General features: G+C 49.9%; 1 protein-coding gene across 1 annotated transcript in view; it reads right to left on the bottom strand.

Moving 5' to 3' along the window:
* The window catches only part of DOC2B (double C2 domain beta), a 136431-nt gene that overhangs the window by 97469 nt on the left and 17298 nt on the right, over positions 1-21664 (bottom strand). Inside the window, exon 2 of the mRNA XM_065418344.1 lies at positions 11694-11773. Coding sequence (XP_065274416.1) covers positions 11694-11773 — 80 coding nt within the window. The remainder of the gene's footprint in view (positions 1-11693; positions 11774-21664) is intronic.

Here is a 21664-nt window from a genome sequence, read left to right as displayed (position 1 = left end):
TATGATTCGGGGACTGATGGCGCTCCACCACTGTCTGGGGGGGGGTCCCATGGCTGGCAGTACCGGCAAGCCCATGAGGTCGTTGGCCACCTGGACAGCTTCGGGTGTTGAAGGGCCCAGTAGCAGCCGGGGTCCCCCGCCACTCCCAGGAGTCGGAGACGGATCCCTGGTTGGGCTAGGGGGTCCGACTGTAGCAGTTCCCCCTTGTAGCTCCAGGGCAGGCGTGTGGCCTGAACTAGGTCCTTTGCCCAGAGCCCACTTCCCCTCCTTAAACGCCACCAGGGAGCCTCTTTTCTTTTGCCGTTTTTTGGGCACTGGCGAGAGGGAACAGTGCCGGGCAGAGCCTGGTGCCGGTGGGGCGCTCTGCACCGACGCCATGGTGCTAGGAGCGGAGTCCAATCAGGAGGGCTCCGACACTTCAAACAGCTGCTGTGGGTGTCTCTAACAGGCATCGGCCTGTGGCATGAGGAACATGGTTTGAAGCCCAAGAACGGGACATGCCCCGCTCCAGGGCAAAGTCCCAGCCGGGACTCTAACAACTAAACTAACAACAAACACTAAACTAAATGGCTAACTAAGTACCTAAGAACTATATACAAAGAGAACAACAATGGGTTGTTAAGAACTGCTAACATTCTTGCAATGCAAGACAAGGCGTTCTGACCAATCGTCTTGGGAGAGGGTAAGAAGGAACCGAGAGGGTGTAGGACTGGCGGGTGCCACTGCTGACCCTACGGATACTGCTAAGGCAAACATCTCCGACGACTGTGCACGTGGTGCGCACACACCTAGAATGGAATGGACACGAGCAACGTATCTCGACGAAGAACAAAGGTTATGGAATTATTATTTTTATCATGATTGTGTTCCAAGACCATATTCTAGGCTGACAGACAACTCGCAGATAACTCCTACCTACTGTTGTCTGAGAAAAGGACCTTCATGTTTCTGCTCGTTTGATTTTTCTATCTACTTTTAAAACCAATAATTCTCTAGGGCCCTGATCGTGGAATGGGATCCACACAGGGACCCCAGTGTGCTAGGTGGTGACCAGGAGCGGCGCCAGGATTTTTGCTGCCCTAGGTGGCAGCGCTCCTCCTCTGAGCATTCAGGGAGCCTGGGGTCTTCGGCGGCGGGAGTCCTTCCGCTTCGCATCTTCGGGGCACTGCGGCGGCGGGTCCCGGAGCGAGTGAAGGACCCGCCGCCAAATTTCCGCCGAAGACCCAGAGCAGAAGGACCCTCCACTGCCGAATTTCCGCCGAGGGTGGCAAAATGCTGCCCCCCCAAATCCTGCCGCCCTAGGCGACCGCCTAGGGTCGCCTAGTGGAAGCGCCAGCCCTGGTGGTGACATACACAGAACAGAAAGACAGTCTCTGAGCCAAAGAGCTAACAATCTAAGTAGAACTGCAGGATCATGGCCTAATTCCTTTAATGCTCACAATTTATATTGAAGTTACATCTATAAAGAGCTGATAAAGTGTTAATAAACAGTTGCTAGACATTACAAGCATGTTACAGACCTGAACAGTCTGTATTCCAGCTGACTGGAAGACATCTGTAGAAGGTATTCTAGATGGTTAGACTCTTGGATTCTATATCAGTTGATTAACTATTTAATTAAACAGCTATTAATCATTTATTAACCCTTTATAAACTATTCATAACTGCGCCCTCAATATAAAGCACAACCTGTTGACATCACAGCTCTCTAATTCATTCTGGCAACTTTTTAATCTAATAGAGGAAAAAAAGAAAAAGGAAAAACACCTGCTGATGAAACCACAGTGACTCAGTTCTTGCCCAGCAGAGCCCAGAAGTTGCTGTGTGGCCTGGCTTGCCCGGGAGAGCCTGCAGTACACTGCTCTCCACCTGCCATGTGGGCACAAATTGTGTTCCAACAATTAAAGCCACCGCCTGCGGAGTGAGGGGGAAGAAGGGGGCTGTGTTACCTGGCACATTCTAAACATTTTTCTTATTTATGGACACTAAGGAGAGACTGGTCTGTGCAGAGGCCAGCTCATTGAACTGGAGCTTCTGGAGGAAAAGAGCTTGGCGAAAGCTTGTATGGTCCCGTGAGGCCCGTTTCAGTCAGAGGGGGTTGCATGCGGCAGCGTGGCACTTAGTGCAGGCTCGGGGCATCCGGCAGAGCGATGCCAGATGGAACGGCAGTGTTAATTGGGTTATTTCATTTCACTTTCTGCCCAACCCCCCTGCCCCACGCTCTCGTATCCAGACCTCCAGTAAATTCCATCCAGCCCACAGAATGTTTTGGGAAACCATGCCACACAAAAGCGCGTTTTATTTATTTTGTTTTTTAAAATGCTCAAGCAGTGCCCAGGTATCTATTTATTCACGTGTATTTCCAGTAGCTCCTACAGACGAGTCACTTCCCCCCTGTCCTTTACTTCTCCTGCCTGTATAATGGGGACAGTGACACTTGGCTGTTCTATGCAAAGCAAGCTGAGCTCTAGGGTGTATAAGAGTTGAGTGTTTTTACCATCTAATCGCCAACAACAATCACAGTTGGCCACCAAGCAGCACTTTTCAGCCATCCGTCTCAAGTCCGTTATGAATCCCACTTTGCAGACGGGGAAACTGAGCCACCCTCAGAAGAATTGACTTGCCTAAGATACAGGCCAGAAGGCAGGGGTGGAGCAGGGAGGAAGAGAGACTCTTAGTCCAGCCAGAGCTGCCTCCCGAGAGGCACATTCTGTATGACTGAGAACACAACAGGCCTGATTCACAGTTACTCCAGTCCTGAGCTGGCGGAAGGGATGCAGCAGGAGGACTTTAAGCCACCTGTGTACTCCCACTATTCAGAGCCACGCAGGACCCGGCCGAGCTTCCAGTGTAAATTAAGCAGCTTCGGGACTGTTCGCTTCAGGACTGTAAGCATTCCCTAGTCCTGCCTAACTCCCAGAAAACCCTTCCTCCACCTTCCTGCCTCTCCACTTGCCCAAACCTCCCATTTATCTCTAAACTCATGGCACGTTTACACTGGGAGCCCCTGGAAGCCAGTGCCTCCTCTTGAATGCCTGGAAAGCACTGAGCATCCTGACAGTCCCACTGTCAATAAACAACAACAAAGCAAACCCCCTAACCTGCACCAGGAAACATACCACAGAACACACCCACTGTGCTGGCGGAATGGCCTAACCTTCCAACGAGTTCAATGGCCAAAGGCTACAGAGGAAAGAACTGCCAGCAATAGGGTTCAATACATCACACATTATTTGATTCAACCTGCAGTAAATGCAGCCCAGGACCTCCTAGCCCCCGCATGGAGTGGCTAGCAGGACTCAGGAGACACTCATAAGCAGATATAAAACAGCAGAAGATCAAAATAAATAGAGAAGAGCAGGAGCAGATCAAAGGGGAAGGAGTTTTTATCTAAGAGGGGGTGGGGAATGTTCCCAGAGCGGATGAAATACTGAAGGCTTTTAAATGCCAACTGTAAAAGCAGAGATGTAGCCTCGAGGATGTGTTGTGCTGGAGAGACAATGAAACAGACTCGTCCCTGGTGTAGCCTCCATTGATGCCAATGGACGTACACTGAGTTGTCCCAACACTCTCCCTGGCCAAAGGTGGTATTACTATTCATTTGCACTGGATGCCAGGCGCTGTACAAACCCAAATCATCCGACTGGCTCCCTCCTTATCAACTACCCGTTCCTCCCCCGCCCCCAACAGTAATTCTCTCACAGTCTGTCTAGATTTGATCACACTCGAAGGCAAAACCTTTAACAGTGACCCTAGCACCTCCCAAATGCATGGAGCATGTGACCGACAGCTGGTAGCAGATGTAAAAGCAGTGAGGTCACTGGGATGCGAGTTGGATGATGCTGGGGGTACAGACTGCTTTTGGGTATGCACTGGAGATGGAAACGGAAGCCTGTGGGTGTGCTGGAATCCATACTTGACAGCACTGCAGGCACTTGGAAGGTGCCAAGAATGCAAGAGTCTTGCCCCATAACTACTTATTTCCAGGACTTAAAGGCTTGGGAAGAATGGGGTGTGTCCTGCTGCAGCCTTAACTGTTACCAAGTGCTGCATGTGTTTGTTAACCCTGTACACCTCAGCACAGCGAATACTCAGCCTCCCTCCCTCTCTGTGCAGGAAGACTCGAGTACACGTATTAGTGCCACAGACAGGAGCCTATAATAGGCTTCAGCACCTTTGGGAGTCAAGAGAATGCTCCTTTCCATTAGCTTTATCCCAGCCAGGCTTTAACGTGAAGGTTCTCCCAATATCTACGCACAGTCACACTGGGTCAATCCAGCAAATTGCATTTGTAATGCTATCAGAGCAATTCATTACCGAATACCACTCACACCTTTCAACTAGATTAGCCAGGCTCTGGCTGCAGCTCAACTAGACTACAGCTCTAGGTCTACATCTAGTTTTACATCTATGCATCTACATAAAAGCTACCTCTGGGAGATGGGGGTCCTGGCCCTTACCTTTCTGAGAGTGAGTTTTGGCAGCTTTCCCCGGCCGAGAGATGAAATGAGCGTGGATGGATGGCACAATAAATAAAACAGAAAAGTGGAGAGAGTGAGAGAAGGATAGAAATAAACAGGACAGTAACATTTGAATGTCACGGCACAAACAGGCTGAGTTTTGAAGTGATTTTCCAGGATCCAGAGGCCTGTTCCCACCATTCGCAGTACTGTACAGCATCGAACGCATCCGGGTCCCAATCTGGATTGAGGCTGCCAGCAGCGACTGCAGTACAAGTAAGGATGCACAGGCATCCCTCATGTTAATCGGAACAGGAGCCTCTCACAGCGTGGCAAGGGAGGGAGGAGAAATAACATGCCAGGCGATTCTGCAACCCTTACTCTGGTGGAGCAGTGCTTATGTCTGGGAGTCGTCCCAGGATGCCCAGCAGGGTATCTGCAATTCACTGAGCAGGCAGCTGGGACATCTCCCCAGCTATAGCCATTGGGAAAGACCATTGTTCCTCTCTGGGTCCATGATTGGAGGCACTGGGAGTGGGAGCCCTTCCACGGCTGGGGATCTGGCCTCTTTCACTGCCTGTATAGTTACTGGGTCTTCCCTGCCAACGCCCCTTCCCACCCCCAGCCTAAATTTCACAGGATGGCACTAGGTCTCCTGTATTAAAGGGGACAGAACAAAGAGACAATCCCTGCCCCACAGAGCTTACATGTCACCCACAACACCTGGATCCTTTCAGGCAACCCACAGCAAGATGCCTTCCCTGCACAGGGGCCAAAGGATGGCACCTCCCCAACCCTCCTGTTAATCCTGGTGTTCTGACTACTGCTGCAATCTCACTTCCTAAGGACCCGGTGTCGTGCATGCAGAGAGCAAAGGAGGGCGTGGAACGGGGAAGCATGAATCCATTCTAAGGGAGCAGGCGGAGACGGCTGGTTATCTGGAAATGAGTCAGAGCTATTTCTGACCCAGGCACAGGAGTAAGGGGCTGGAAACAGAAGCATCAGGCTCCACGGGAAAGGCTGCTCCCAGATCACCGAACAACCCACCCAGACACCTGGGGCTTCTCAAAGTCCCTGGACAGCTGGTTCTCAAGAAAATGTCAGCCCAGACCCTGCTCTGTGCAGTTTGGATCAGTCGTCAATCAGCATTCGGATATTGGGATGCTTATTCAGAGTGAACCTCTTGCCCCTCACTAGCCCAAACACACATGATCAATCAGAGGGGCAAGATGGCAGCTTCAAGGCTTCATCTCTAGAAGGGAGCTCCCTCAGGTGAGACCCCAGGCCCACTCACCTCAGGTGGGACCCCAGCAGTGGCCCAGGCCTACCCCCCTCAGGCGGGATGCCAGGAGCAGCTGCAGCAATTCTACTGGCCTGGAGCTATCGAAACTTGGCTTCCCCGGAGCCCCAGACTGCAGGTACTTTGATGCATTTGATAGGAAAGTTCCAGTCACTGGAGATTGGTTTGGGTGCATTATGTCTTGCCCCGCTGCACACTGCCCCTTCCCTGAAGCATATTTTAATAGGTTCACTCATGTTTCACTCTCCTTTATTACTGTACAAATGAGCTCACAAACTGAAGAGTGCTCGATGCAGGGAAAATGGGAGGGCAGCTTTGTTCGTCTCCCTTCGCGTGTAAACAAAGGTCCTTGCCGGTACCCAAGCAGGGCCGGCTCCAGCATTTCTGCCGCCCCAAGCAAAAAAAAAAAAAAAAAAGCCACGATCGCGATCTGCGGCAGCAATTGGAAAAAAAAAAAAAAAAAAAGCCGCGATCGGCGGCGGCAGTTCGGCGGCAGGTCCTTCGCTCCTAGAGGGAGTGAGGGACCTGCCGCCCCCGAATTGCCGCAGGTGCCGCCCCTCTCCCTTGGCCGCCCCAAGCACCTGCTTGTTAAACTGGTGCCTGGAGTCGGCCCTGTACCCAAGGGCTGCTAAGAGCCAGAGAGATGGAAAAAATTCAAGGGGGCCCATATTTTTATACAGCCTTCAGCATAAATTAAAATGGCTCTGGATCCTTTTTTGCCCAGCTAACTTCCACCAGTTGGGAGAAGCAAACCCCTCTGTATCAGCTCCAAGCCAGGCTAGGAAAAACAAACCCTTTGTCATTCGGGATGGGCTTAATTGGGTTCAGGGAGTTGAGTCCTGTGGAGAGACTGGTGGTAAGATCAAAAGCACTTTCCAGCCTTAATGGGCCCTGTTTAGTTATCAAAGAGCCCTTCTCAGGTCATGGCAGCTTGACAGCAGGCGGGGAACAGCCCATGCTGTGCAGCTCTTGGGTGGTCACAGACAACAACTCTTCTCTGCGGCCATGCCACACTCACAAATGTCGGCTGCCAATGAAACCTTTCATTTTCGCTGTGGATTTGTCCACATGGAGAACTGATTCTGGAACAAGGCAGGGGGTGAATCCAAATAGCTACAGCTATTCCAGAAGAAGGGTGTTCACACCGGACACTACTCTGCAGTGGTTATTCCAGTCAATTTCCCCTGCCTTTTGCTGTTTGCAGGTGGGCCCTTTCCAGCTGCCCCGCCAGGCAGGATGGCTGTGGCACTTCCTAACAATAGGGGCATCTCAAATGGCCTGGAGTTTGGGCTTGTTTCACAGACGCACCTGAGGGTTTATTATTCTTTATCTGTATTATGGTTGTGCTGAAATGCCCCATGGGAGCAACACCAATTTACACCAGCTGCGAATCTGGCTCATTGGCTCCAATGGAGCAGTGCCAACTTTCACAAGTTGGGGATCTGAGCCCACTGATTCCAATGGAGCTGTGCAAATTGACATGAGCAGGGGATATGGGATGAGCTCTATAAACAAATCAGTCCTCATAGCTGGTAACTTTGGGCTTCACATGTGTTTGTCTTTATCCCTTCAAAGCCCAGCTGTGTGCTGGGTCTGCCTCATTTTGCTACTGATCAGGTGACTAAGGCCCTGGCAGCAGCAGCAAGAAGCGGAAAAACTAAAAAAAACCACCATAGCCATTAAAGGAAACGGTAAAAGAGTGCAATGGCTGCTGTTAGAACGAGCTGAAAGAGACTGAGCAGGCAGGCTTCTCGGCTCTCTGAGCTCTGGTCAAGTGTTGGTAGTCTCTTGGTCTATCCAAGGCCGTGATCAAGTGTCTTGATGTTTTTGGTCTTTTGGCCTCGAGATGAAAACCTTGTCTTTGTTTCTGGGACCTTGAAATGAAAAAATTCTCTAAGTTATATCTGTTCTTATCAGTTCTGGCCTTAGCAGATGGCTTCGTTCTGGAACAGGAATGGGTTCCCCCTCCCATACCTGCAAAGTTGTGTCACCTTCTCCTTCAGTCTCGCCATCAGTATATATCACTCTCTGCCTTGAGGTCTCCTTCCTCCTTGTCTTCCTCCCACTACAAACCCAATTATAAATATCCTCCTCAGCACAGCTCTCTAAATAAACCAAAGGAGCAGCCTGACAATGAGGATTGCTTGAGTGTCAGCATATTAAATTCACTCACTATGGCTAGGAGGACGGGAAAAGAAATCCCACCATTCATTTCTCTTATTGATCTATAATACCACCTCGAACTCTGCATCTATAGCTATAGGAATGCAGCTCCATGCTTTCCATTCAGCCACCTGACTCAGACAGCACGGAGATTGATTCAACCGCATTCTCTTTTTCTCCTGCCTCAAGCATTTATGCTACAGGAGGAGGGGGGATAAATAACATCTTGTATGTTACACATTAATATATATTTTAAAAAGTGTTGGAGGATCAAAAAGGGGATATTGATTAGACAGCAGGACAGGGTAAGAGGAGGTTTCTTTAAGGAGGAAGGCAGTAATTCTGATGCCTATCATGTTGAGGGGGAAACTGATTTTAGAAATGGAGATGGCATAGTGGGTACAGTATCTGGGCACGTTCTGTGCACAGGGCGGATCGTCACCTTTGTCCAGGCAGACATAGCACTGCTCCACTATGCACAGTGCTGAAGCAAAATGTATTATCTGACACGTACATAGATTTTGACCCTAAGAAAAACACTGGGAAGGAAAAGGTCTTAATTTCATCCTGCAGGTGGATATTCTACCACCTCAGGGCTTCGGGAAGCTGTATTTTCTTGTCATTTTGATGTATAGCTGACAGAACAAATGTAGCACTGTGCCACATACAATGGGTAAGGCAAAATTTGAGAGGCGACTTGTTAGGAATACTGGGAGCTACTTGATTTCACTGCAGCTCTTTAAGAGCAAGGCTGGATGACTAGCAAAGGATGGGACGCATACCATAGGCATATAGCAGGGTGGCTCTTCTCTGGATAGCCCAGATTACAAGGGACAATCCTGACAGATTCACACCTTAAATCCGGTCCTGTTATCCTAGATCCTTGTCAGCCAGAAAACATCCTGCTTAAGACTGTAAGCTCTTCGGGGCAGAGACCATCTTTTGGTTCTGTCTGTACAGCTCCAAGAACAATGGGGTTCTGGCCCAGGACCATACAGTACACATAAATAAATAAAAACCTTATCAGGCTTGGGTGGGGAGATTATTATTAAACAATTCCCATTATTTTCAGTCCCACTTTGCCACTTACTCCTGGGAGACTCACTCACTCCTTTTGGCAACCGCGAGACAGATTCAACTTGCCATGGATGCCCAAGAGCTGCTTGTACTAGGAGGTTAGCACTCTGGCACTGTCCCCTTTCAGACCTTGTGCTGCTCACAGCAGGGATTAACTCCCTCCATCTGTGAAAATCTCACCACCGTCAATCAAAGGAGGCAGGCAGGAAATCATAGGCAACATTCTCCTCCACTCTACAGAGCAGCAATCAGCGGCAATACGGGAAAAACCTCGCCTCTCTCGAGATGCTCTTTCTCTGCCGCCAGCTGTTTGAAATGGCCCCCTGCTCTGGCACAGGCAGTTTAACTAATATGCTGACAATGTGCTGACCAAAGGCACCCAGTAAGAGGCCAGATTCATCCCTACTGTGATTATAACTGAGCCCTAGTTTGCCTGCAGACACTAACCCCCAGGAGTTAAATGGAATGGTAGAGAGAAGGCAACAATTTCACTCATCCCAGCCACCATCTTTGGTGGCACACCCCCAACCAGCTTGTCACCATCATCTTTACTGGATTATTTATTTGCACCGTTCTAGGCTCAGCTATCATAGTCCTCTCACAAAACCTACTGCCCCAGGGAGCTGATCGCCTTCCTCATCGACTTCTGCAGGAACAGAATCAGGCCCTAAGTAGGCAGTTTCTGCTCCAAAATGAGCATAAAAACCTAATCGCTTCAATTACCCCAACAGCAAAGAAGCTGATGCAGAGTGCTTTGTGGCAATGATTAGCAGCATTTAACAGAGCCGTTTATAAACTGACAGCCGGTCACAGCGTCAAGTAAATAATCATAATGTTGGGTTGGTTTCTTTCTTTTTTTTTTTTTTTTGTATAAATAGCTCTAACCATCTCCTCGATGCGCTAGTTTAAAAAACATTAAAAGCAAGTGGCCATCAATCTCCCTCTGAAAATGCCACAGCGAGAACAACAAAGCCAGGGGGGAGGAGGGGAGCTGGGGAAGGGCTGCATGGGCTGATGGAAGTGATGACTGGAACAGCAGAGCCACCATTAGGACCCTTGGTTGGGAATTCCAAACCTGTAAAGACACCTACCCCTCTCCTCCGATTACTGGCACATGAGAACCATGGGGGCTTCACTGCAATGGAACTGAACCCATCTAGTGGCCTAATCACCAGACCATCCCTGCTCTTGCTCCTATCTGTACACTGCCATTTCACAGCTTCTTGACACACCACAGGAAAAGCCAGGAGCCTAGGGGCCAGCTGGTCTAAGTGGGTCTCTCTCCATGGATGTCAATTTACACCAGCTGAGAATCTGACCCTGGTTGCGTGAAGCTAATCAGGGCAATGTTGCTGTCAATACCTGATGGCCTAGCTACTCCAGTTGGTCATGAACTGGCTCAAGATTTGGGCTAAGAGCTTTTAACTCAAGACACCCCATCATATGAGGGATCTTTTTAAAGAGGACAGGGGTTAGTTAGGATTGCGAAGGCAAATTCAGACTAAGAACCCGTGACTATGCCAACAGCACTTCCTACCTCTGAAAACAGACAAATCAAAAGTTCAAGCAACCAGATTTGTTGTTCCAATAAGACACACTAGATCCCCTCTACCATGTGATCTCCACCTACCCCCCCCCCCACTTCTGGATTGCACGTTCCCTGGGCTTGTCAGTTGCATAGCTTGTGTCTGCCATGGTGGGATTGTGGAAGCTCAATGCCTCTCAACTCAACTGCGGTGCTGTACAGTACAGGAAGGGTCAACGAGCACCTACCCATGCACTGGGTTCTATGGGATACCTGGCCAAAGACATCACATGTCCCAGGAGCAATCTGAGCATCAGCTTTCAGGATAGGCTGACCAGATAGCAAGTGTGAAAAATCGGGACGGGGGTGTGGGGTAATAGGAGCCTATATAAGAAAAAGCCCCAAATATCGGGACTGTCCCTATAAAATCAGGACATCTGGTCATCCTATTTCAGGAGTCCACTGATCTTCTGCTCTGCCAAGTCAGCACCATTGGGCACATCACCACTTGTCAATGAGTCCTACCTCCTGAAGGGCTGAATCAGCAGAGGGCCAGTGGGGTGATTAACATAAGCAAATGCTATGGGATGAGAGTCAAACCCATAGAAATCTTTCATAGAGCGGGGGGAAAAGGAAAGAGGGAACAGGAAAGAAAAGATATACAGGAGCATCAAAAACACAAACAGAAAGAGGAGGAGGGATCAGGAAAAGGAATGAGTTGAGATGAGGCTAGAAGAAAGAAAGGGGAGATGGGGGTAAAGGAAAGCAAGATACAGAGACGGTGATAGATCAAGGCAAGGGATAGCTGCTCATCCTCCCCGCTCCTTTCTCCCTTCAACTCGGATGTGAAACCCCTCAGTGCTGCCCTGGAGATTGGAGGGAGACCAGCCATCTAACCACCCACTCTCCCATGAATGCCACAGCATGTTCAGCCCCTGCACCACTCCCACATTTCATTTTAATTTTAGCAAATATTTCAGAAGAGAGAACCCAGAACTCCAGGGATTTAGCTGCAGCCCGTACAATGGAAATTCACAGAGCATCGCAGCCTATTGCTCATTACAGATCCACGAGTCACTGTCTCCGTAACAGAGAGGAGGCAGAGTAAAGGTCATTAGATCCATGCATATTTAATTCTTGCTGCTTGTAGACTAGCATTAAGACATACCTTGGCTTTATTGATTGTGCAGTGGAGAGCATTGTTTTCTTGGTCGTACAGCAAACTGAAATCTAGTGTTCCCAGCGTAGCTGAAAAAGACAAAAGAGCCTTGTTAACTTGAGCTACCCAGCAAATGCTGTTTTTACTCTCACTAAATGGGAATAAAGTGGAGGGCTGCTGGAGAAAGGGACGCAGGGAGATGCCAAAGATTCCGCTACAAGCCTGGTGTGAAACAGCCTGTAAACTCAGGGCCTGATTGTCAGAGGTGCTGACCAACCGTAGGTGCCACTGAACTCACCATGGGTGCTCAGCACTTTTGACAATCGGACCAGACACGTACAACTCCAAGGAGCAATTCACAAAACTCCCATTGGTTTCAATGGGACCAGATTGGACACTAGCACATGCATCACTAGAGAGACGGATGCTTTCAGCCACCCACGCCCAGGGCCATGGACATCCTCAGCTGGGTCTAGGAAACTGAGCTCCCGCTCTCATGAAGCAGGCTCCCTTACAGGACGGCTGGTCACCCCTGCTGGACTGGGAGTAAGTCCCGACCCTTCTCTCCTGTAACACTGCGTATTATGGCACAAGTTCAACCCACGCCAAGCGGGCACAGGACCCCTCCGTCGTAATGGGAGCTCCGCCCACCTGTGCCATGGCTGAATTCGGCTAACATAATGCAACTGCTAATTTTCCACCCATTTTATTCCCCCCACTCCTGGCAGCCTTCAGCTCCTGCCACCCCAATTCTACTCCTCACTCCCCCCCACAACAGCCCCCACCTCCCTCACCCCCCACCTTGGCAGGCTCCAGCCACCCTGCAATCCCACTCCTTGGCGGGCTTCAGCTGTCACCCTCACCCCACCTTCCTCCCAGGCTCCAACAAGGAGCCAGCTCCACTGCCTACCCCAATCCCATGTTCCACCCAGCCGCACTCCCCCCAAGGGGAGGCTTCTGTGCAGGAGGCAAAGAGGGGAGGCACCCTGCTGGGATCCCCCCACCTTACTGCAGTGTAATGGGGAGAGAGGGCACCTGCTGCTGAGCTCAGTGGCAGGGGGCAGCTCCGCCGTGCCCTCACTACTGGAGGGTGCCCTGCTCAGAGCAAACAGGGACTGCGGGCAGCAGCTACCACAGCCCCTTGCTCGACAAACAGACTTTAGCGGCTGAAGCAGGAACTGCAGACAAAATCCCCGTGGCCGCTGATTGCCAGGCAACTCCCAGACCATGACACTCTTGCTGTTACCGTGAGTGCCGAGCGAGTGCCATGGGAACTGGCTCCAGCCCTTGACAGGACACCGGATGTACTTTCAATTTAGGTCAAGGTGCCTGGATATTACAATGCAGGACAGCTAGTGAACACGCAATACAACAACAAACAATCATTCCCGACTCATGGGAGTCAGTGGGCTAGCAAGCACACCCTTCCACCCTCAGGGAAAGAAAGGTGTGCTTTACCATTGCATCGCGAGGGCTGGCAGTTTGCAATTGACCAACAGCTATGGGAATTTGTTTGCCTGGTTTGGCCCCAAGCATTCCTTGCCGCTGAGAAAATGGGAGACCAGCTGATAAAACTGCAGAGCTGTCATTTGCAATCGCTCAGAATAATGAGTGAAACCCAGAATAACCTTGGCTGCACAGCGGCTTCAACAGTCGGTGTAGCAGATGGATGCAAACTAACACCCATGACAGTGACTGCCTTTGGGGGTGTCCGATCCTGCTCTCACTTCCCCCTCCCTTTGGAACCTCGCTGGCCTCATCTACTCCAACGAACACGTTCTCGCCAGCCACCTCCTAACACTGCTCTTTTTTCAGCTGGGTTTGCCATCGCTGGGGCCCATGAAAAGAAAATCACTAAGGTTTGTCTACACTGCATCTGGGAGCAAGCCGCCCAGCCCGGGGCCATAGACTTGTGCTAGCAGGGCTCCCGCTAGCATGCTAAAAATAGCTATGCAGACATTGCGGCTCGTCTCCCCAGGCTTGGCTCCAGCCCGAGCCACAACTTCTACACAGCCATTTTTAGCATGTAAGGCAAGCCCTGCCAGCACAAGTCTGTAGCTCCGAGCCAGAGGCTTGCTCCCAGATGCAGTGTAGACATACCCTCAGGGATCAGGCCTGCACAAGGGGCCTTAGCTGCATTAAGGGTGCTGTTGCCTTGACCACTGATCCCCATTTTATCAACCACAAGCGGCATTAGGAACCAGCAAGGGCAGCAAATGCCCAGCAGTACTGATAAATGGACAATCTCCCGGCTTCTCAGTCATGCAATCCAAAGCCTTCTCCTTCTATAAGGTCCGAGATCTCCCAGTCTTTAGGGAGAGGTTCTGTTCCAGGCCTGTCTCTAGACAGCAGCTTTCATGTGTTGAGATTTGCAGGGTGTGGCTCTTGGATCACCGATTACTGGCTCCCAAGGGCAACGATAACTGCAGGTGATAGGTAAAATCCAGAACAGGCATGAGCAGCTGCAGCTCCAGGGACCTCAGAAAGGCTCTTTAGTGCAGTCAAGCAGCTCTCAGCACAAGTCCATGTATGCCTGTGCACGTGTGTGCATATAAGCTAAACCCCCCTTTGCACATCCCCCTTCCCCCAGTCCTGAGGCCACCTGAGAGCTGGGCCAGTTTCCAGGGTAAATTAGAGCAGCCAATGGGTAACCACGTTGCTTACAGCCCTAAGGTGCTGATCTGACAGCCAGGGATAGCCAGAGGATAAGGATGCCCTGGCCTCACCCCCTTTTCCCAGCCACCCTGTGCCAGTGGAAGGGAGGGAGGGCCCTAAGGGTAGATATGGTGGCTTCATACCACCCGAGGATTCCCAGAGGCTGGGGCAACCTGTAGCCAATCCTCTGGGGTTAAGGCCGCTCAGGCACACCAGTCCCAGCGTAGTCCTAGTGTGCAGAGGAGGGCCCAGGTCTGAATGAAGCCAGGCACCTGGGAAAGCTGCCCTGCACACAGGGGTAACATTGCTGGGCATTTCTGTGCTCCCAGGTTCCAACCCAAACACCACAGTTCCCAGTTTAATTCTGCACAGCCAAGAGGCTTCGATAAGCATCCAAGAGTCGGAGAGCTCAGCACAGCCAAAGCTCTCCGGTTTCCCAAACGCTCTGTGCTCTATTTCATCCCGTCCAATCTAATCTCCTCTATCAGTCTAGCTATCTATGAACCCCTCGTGCTCCCATCACCCGAGTCTAGTTTCTCTCACTTTCTGAGGTTTGTCATGGGGAAAGATGTCCCACAGATTTCTGGGCAGCTAATGGGTAATTATGGTACAGTGAATGGGGGGTAATTTCCCCCTCAATCTGTTCAGTGAAAGTTTTGTTCTGCAAAACCCAGACTGGAATTCCTGGGATCTGGAGGTCATTTATCCACATCTCCAAGCTGGGAGGGTTTGGATAAACCGTTCTGATTTTGGCCCATCACTAGAATAAATAACTATCCCAGGGTGAGTTTTCGGAGTGCTCCTGCCATACAAACCTCCCATGCACATGCTCTCCAGCCCTAGGCATAGCAGGAGATGCACTTGAATCTCTGTACCTTTCTGGTCCCTGTAAGGCTCCTCCTGGCCTGTCTCCCCCAAACCAAGTCTCTTTCAGGCCCTCCCCTCAGACCACGGTTTATAAATTCAAAACACCCAACACAGCTATCCCCTCTGAGCTACAGGGGCTCAGAGACCTTGCCCTGTGCAGCCCGATCTGCTCCAGGGCCAGCCACAGAAGCAAACCTCCCTCCAGCAGCTCCCCCTTCAACTGAGTTCTCTCAGCCCTTTATAGGGATCACCTAACCCAGGGGGGGGGGGGGAATAATTTTCGCAGGGGGGCCACTCCACGAATTGGGGTAAGTCATCACAGGCTGCACATTTCTACTATATAAATGGAGGGGCTGCAGGGGCTGGGAGGGAGTTTGGGTGCAGGAGAGGGCTCCGGGCTGGGGCAGGGGGTTGGGGTGCAGGGGCTGGGAGGGAGTTTGGGTGCAGGAGGGGGTTCTGACCTGGGGGAGGGAGTTTGGGTGCAGGAGGGGGTTCTGACCTGGGGCAAGGGGTTGGAGTGCAGGAGGGGGTGTGAGGTGCAGGCTCTGGCTGGGAGGCGCTTACCACAGGCAGTTCCTGGCCAGCGGCGTAGCAGGACTCAGGCTGCCTGCCTGCCCGCCTTTGCTCCGCGCGGCTCCCAGAAGCTGCTGCTGGCACGTCTCTGCATGCCCCTTGGGGGGAAGAGGGCAGCAGGTCTCCATGCACTGCCCAGGACTGCAAGACCGCCCCCACAGCTCCCGTTGGCCGGTTTCCGGCCAATGGGAGCTGTGAGGACAGTGCTGGGGGCGGGAGCAGTGTGCGGAGCCGCCTCCCTGACCCCCCGCTAGGGGCGCGCAGAGACGTGCCAGCAGCAGCTGGCCGCTTCCGGGAGTGGCTTGGGGCCTCGGCATGCAGGCAGCCTGCCTGAGCGCCCCGCTGCACTGCGGGACTTTTAGCGGACCGGACTCGGAGATCGCGAGGGGGCAGAGGAGGCCGGACAGAAATGTTAGACGTGCCAGATCTGGCCTGCATATTTTGCCCACCGCTGACCTAACTCCTTCCTAGCTCTGGGTCTGATAACTGAACAGGGCTGGCAGCCCCAGGTACCCTGGCCATTAGAGGGGTAGGCACCCCATGACAGTCCCCCTCCAAGCAAGGTAAGCAATGGGGAGGAGCCACGCAATGTAGGGCTAAGAACGGGTATGTTTTAAACACCATGCTGTGTCCTTACCTTTGACCTATCAAGCCATCACAGATTGTTTAACCGAGGCACATTATAATTCTTTTCCACATTTTACAGAACAGGCACTGAGACGTTAAATGACTTGTCCCAGGTTGCACAGTGAGCCTGTGTCAGAGCTGGGATTACAACTCAAGTCTCCCAGTTCTGACTCCCAGGCTCATGCTGTAAACACTAGACCATGTTGCCACCTTCTACTACTCAGCCTAACAGCCCCACCAATCCACTCGTCTCCCCAAGAGGAAACAGACATTCAAAGCACAGTACCACCAAATAAATAGCACCATGAGGTCCCATAATCAGTGCCTCTCAGATCAGACTCAATTAGTTTACAAGATATTTTTCAGGTTTCAGAGTAGCAGCCGTGTTAGTCTGTATCCGCAAAAATAACAGGAGTACTTGTGGCACCTTAGAGACTAACAAATTTGTTAGTCTCTAAGGTGCCACAAGTACTCCTGTTATTTTTGAAGATATTTTTCCTAACTGTCCACCCCAGCAGCTTAGCCTGGGATCACCCAGGAGTTTAGAGGACTCATGTTAAAGAGCTTGCGACTGCCTTACTAGCTAAGGAGTGGGTTTTCCAGACAGCAGCACCAAGCATGTTCTGCTGCAGGGGTTGCACTCTCTCTGTGATATCAGTGAAAAGACCTTAATTGACTTCAAGCGGCTTTGGATTGGGCCCTAGCTGAACGCAGGGAAAAGATTAAAAACAAGGGGGAACTGACTATGCTAAAACAAGTTAAATTTAGCAAAACAATCAGAGGAAAGCGTTTGAACAGCAGCATTAATAATGATGAGATGGGGAAAATGATGAATAGGCTTTAATGGGAACAGAATAACGTCCTGTGTTGTTGTTGTTTTTAAACTCTGACTCTGTGTGGTGCCTTGGTTTGGAGTCGAGGCGGGTCCGAGGGCACAAAGGAAATCAGCGTTCCATTCAGAGCTCCAGCCGGATGAGCAGGAGGATGCCATCCGGATTTCAGCACCTGTGGAAATTGTAGAGTGTGTTTGCCTTGGTATTATTTACACCGCTGCTCCTTTAAAACAAGTCAGAGCCAGATGGGCTGGCTTAGCCACACGGCTCCGTAGTGCCACATGGGAGATGCAGGTTTGATCCCCCAAGCTGGTTGCTCACAGACTGCTTTTCAGGGGAGCTGAGCCTGTAATCCTTGAGAGAACACTGTGATTTGTTTACATGGGGGTCACCCAGATGGTTGTTTATGTAGGGCCAGCAGTTTTGTCTGGCTCTTGTTCATTCTCTTTGGAAACATTTGCATTCTCGTGCCCTTTTTCAGGCAGGTTGTAGGCTTCATACCCTACAGCTACCAACATGGACGCTTGACCCGTCCCTGTCTCTGTTTCTTTACTTGATTGTCATGTCAACGTCATCAGCAAATATAAAATTTCATGGGCCAAGTTCTCTGCTAGCTGTTGTGAGATGATGTAGCTCCACCGATTTCAGTTTACACCAGCAAAGAATTTGGTCTCAAATTCTTTTAAAGAAGTCTATCCAGTGTCACCCCCAAGATCCTCCTCCTTCCCCACACTCCTGACTCTCACGCTAAGACGGAAAGTCTACTTCTCTCCGTACCTTGTGTGCCAAGTACGAGGCTCCCACATGGAGGCTTTTTCCCCACAACTGCTGCTAAGTTTCATGTACATCCTGCCTGGATGCCAGCATCTTTTACTCCTTCCTGATGCCACTGGGGCGAGGTGAAGTGGGGGCTTGTGTGTAGTTCAGCTTGCCGAAACAGCAAGAACCGAGAGCAATTAGCGCAACAAAGTAATTGTGTGTGCACACTGCACAACCACGCCCCCTTGGTACAGTTCGCTGCCTGGCCACTGAGCCTAAGAACTGTTCAGGTGCAACAGTAATTACAGCTTACTGTGCCCACAAAGGCATCCCAGAGTCACTAACATTGAAATGCAGCCACCTCTGGAGTGAAGGGGGGATCTTGAATGAAAGGACCGCACTCTGCAAGGTCCCCTCAGAAGGCCATACACACCGTTTGCCGAGTGCTCACTTCATCTCTCGTGGAAAGATGAAGGGCTGAGCCAGCGCTGCTGGAATCTGAGCTTGTGTCTCCATAGGATTCCAGCTAACCTGATAGCCTCATCGATTTCAAAGCCACAAGTATCTTTACGACTGTCTAGACTGCAGAACACAAGCTAAAGAATTTCACACAGTGCATCCGTCTGCTGCATGCAACAGATGCAGCTACTGAATAAGCCACACACTCTCCTGGGGAGCCAGGATTACAACCCAGCTTCTTCTGCTCCAAACACACAAGTCTCTACCCCTTAAGCTAGAGAAGACTGCCACAGATTTGGCTCACTAGCCTGCCCCATCCCTGCCACACACCAGGTAACAATACGTCCCTGGCTGTTATTTTAAAGCAGAACCTGCACTGTACGATAACTAATACCTTTTCCCTTTCCAAGGATGTTCTGCCTCCCATGTTGGAGCCCCAAAAACCCTGCCCCAACCCCATTACCCTGATTTACATCCTCTGGAGGAGGAGGTGACCCACACTGTGGCTATAGGCACCGTTCCCTTGGGTAAATGAAGAGTGGAGATTACCATCAATACTGCTCCTGAATCTTCAGAGGGCTACAACACAGATGAGAGATTAGAAACAGAGAGAGATGGCTGCTGAGCTTGGAGAGAGGAATTCATTCCTGCTCTTAGTATTATACCTTTTGCCCTGAAGGAAGCAAACAGTGCGTGGCCCTGCCGTAGTGTCATTTGCTATTGCAGGTTTTAATGGCTCCAGATGCAGAATAATTAGCACTGCTGTGAATGCCACTCAGTGGGGTGGTTGTTCTTAATAGGACAGAGGCAGGTGCACTGTGGGCAGCAGTGTCCATTGCCTCAAGCTGAAATGTGCAGCTCTTGGTCTTAAACATGCACCTGCTGCCAGGGATCTTTGCAAACACCACGAGGCTCCAAGCAAACAGAGCTCCAATAAATAATTTTCAGTCAGGAGGAGTCTGGCATTTCCCCACATGAGAGACAAGCAACCTATTAAGACGGACTTGAAATTCTGCCGAGCCGCTCTGTTAAGAGAACCAAACTGACTATTTTCCATCTTGGTAAGAGTTAAAGGATGCTCTGCACCAGAGACCATGCCTTGAACTATCATCCTGTCCATGCATTGACTGTCCATGTATGTAGGATCAGATCTGTTCCCACATACATATACTGGAAATAACTCCACAGTAGGCTGAAATAACTGCTCCACACACCTGCTGTAACAGAATGCACATTTGTATATTAACCCCTCTGGCCAAATGATCCACCAATGGGCACTATTCTCACATCCTGCTGGGCCCCAATTTAAAACTAAACATGAAAAAGCTATAAATATTTTTGGGATTAAATAAATAAATAAAAACATAATATATTTTAAACAAATCAACGTTCACCTGCAATACCTGCAACCAAGACACTGCAGCACCAGTAAAGTGCATAAGAACATGAAAGTAAAGCTGACAGGAAACCAAAGTGACAATGACTGGCCCAGTTTCATGGTCCCAGATGAGTGGAATGCAAAAAACAGCAAACAAACAGCATGATTGGTGAAAAGCAAATTGGATTTTTAAATTCCTTTCTCTTCGGATGATCTGATGGATTGTCACTAACCGAGAGCTGGACATTTGTCCTTTACAATACGTATAGAACATGCAGTAATTGGCTTAATCTGCTGCAGGGGAAATTTAAATTAGATATTAGGAAAAAAGCTTTTTGACTCTAAGGATAGACGCACTGGAACAGGCTTCCAAGGGAGGTTGTGGAATCCCAGTTATTGGAGGCTTTTAAGAACAGGTTATACATCTGTCAGGAATGGTCCAGGTTTACTTGGTCTTGCCTCAGGGCAGAGGCTGGAATAGGTGACGGTCCCTTCCAGCCCTACATTTCTAGGATTCTATGGTTATCCTAAGGTGTCCCTTTAAAACAGTCCTTCAGAGCACTCAGAACCATCTCCCCTACTTCAGCCAAATGAAGCCCTGGATTCTAGCACTTTCACTCATCCCCTAACAATATTTTCCAGAGTACAGCAGAGCCTGCCAGCAGTCCCTCAAGTTCAATAAAGTTTCTTTCAGGTCACAAGTTCAAAGGGACATGAACTCACCAGCAGGCACGTCTTCTGTTTGTGCATTGCACACACACATCTACCCTTTTAAACTCCACCCTCTGATCTAACACCACACCCAATCAACAAATTGAATTGCACAGCTGTTTCCCAGGTAACAGCACCCTCCTCAACATCACATATAGGTTTCAGCTAATGGAAAGCATCGAAACCAACACGCAAAGCATTTTCAATAAAATTACAAGTTTCAGTGACTGGAAGATGAAGTTAGACAAGTTCAGGCTAGAAATAAGGCACACATTATTAAGTGAGGGTAATTAACCATTGGAGAGCAATTAAATTAGGGAGGTGGTGGATTCTCCATCACTTGAAGTCTTTAAACCAAGATCAGATGTCTTTCTAAAGACTAGCCTCGTCTGGGCTAGTTTGCATTGGAAAATGGTAGCTATGTGTCTCCGTTTGCTGCTGGGGTTCCTGTTAACCATGGAGGATTCAGCTAATTATAGCCACCCTCAATTGCAGAATAATTAGTGTGCTTCCAAACCCACTTTTATTCCAGAATAGAGTACCCGCGCAGGGAGTTTGTCTGGAATTGTTACTGCAGAATAGCCCTAAATCAGTATAACGTACACCAGAGAGCTTGAAGAAGATGCAAGTTAAAGCAGGATGAGGGCTAAATTACATCACCTTGCACACTATTTCTGAATTCGGCCCATAGAGTCTAGTTATAATCTAGAGAGTTTAACTTCCCCATATCATACATTGCCACACTGCCAACTACAGGTGGCTGCATTTCAGGAGCAGGTAAGTGATCTCTGCATATAGTTTGTAAAGCATGTTGGGATCCTGTAGATGAGGAGTTATAGAAACATAAGATCATTATTATTCAGATGCCAGAAAACGGTGGGCTCCATCCAAGTCTTGCACAGCCCTTCAAGCTGTGGCTATAATTAGTTGAATCCTCCATGACAAACAGGCATTCCAGCAGCAGATTGAGACACATAGCTCCCATTTTCCAATGCCAACTATCCCAGCTGCTAAAGCCAAGTCAGCCGAACTTGACAAGTCTTCAGTTCACCTTAGGTGTTGAAGAAATCTCCCAGAATTGGAGTTTGCTTATTTCCATGTGTTTGCTGAGAAGGCCC

This window comes from Emys orbicularis, chromosome 17 (genome assembly GCF_028017835.1).
Source record: "Emys orbicularis isolate rEmyOrb1 chromosome 17, rEmyOrb1.hap1, whole genome shotgun sequence".
Taxonomy (NCBI): domain Eukaryota; kingdom Metazoa; phylum Chordata; order Testudines; family Emydidae; genus Emys; species Emys orbicularis.
This window is presented reverse-complemented; position numbering and strand designations above follow the sequence as displayed.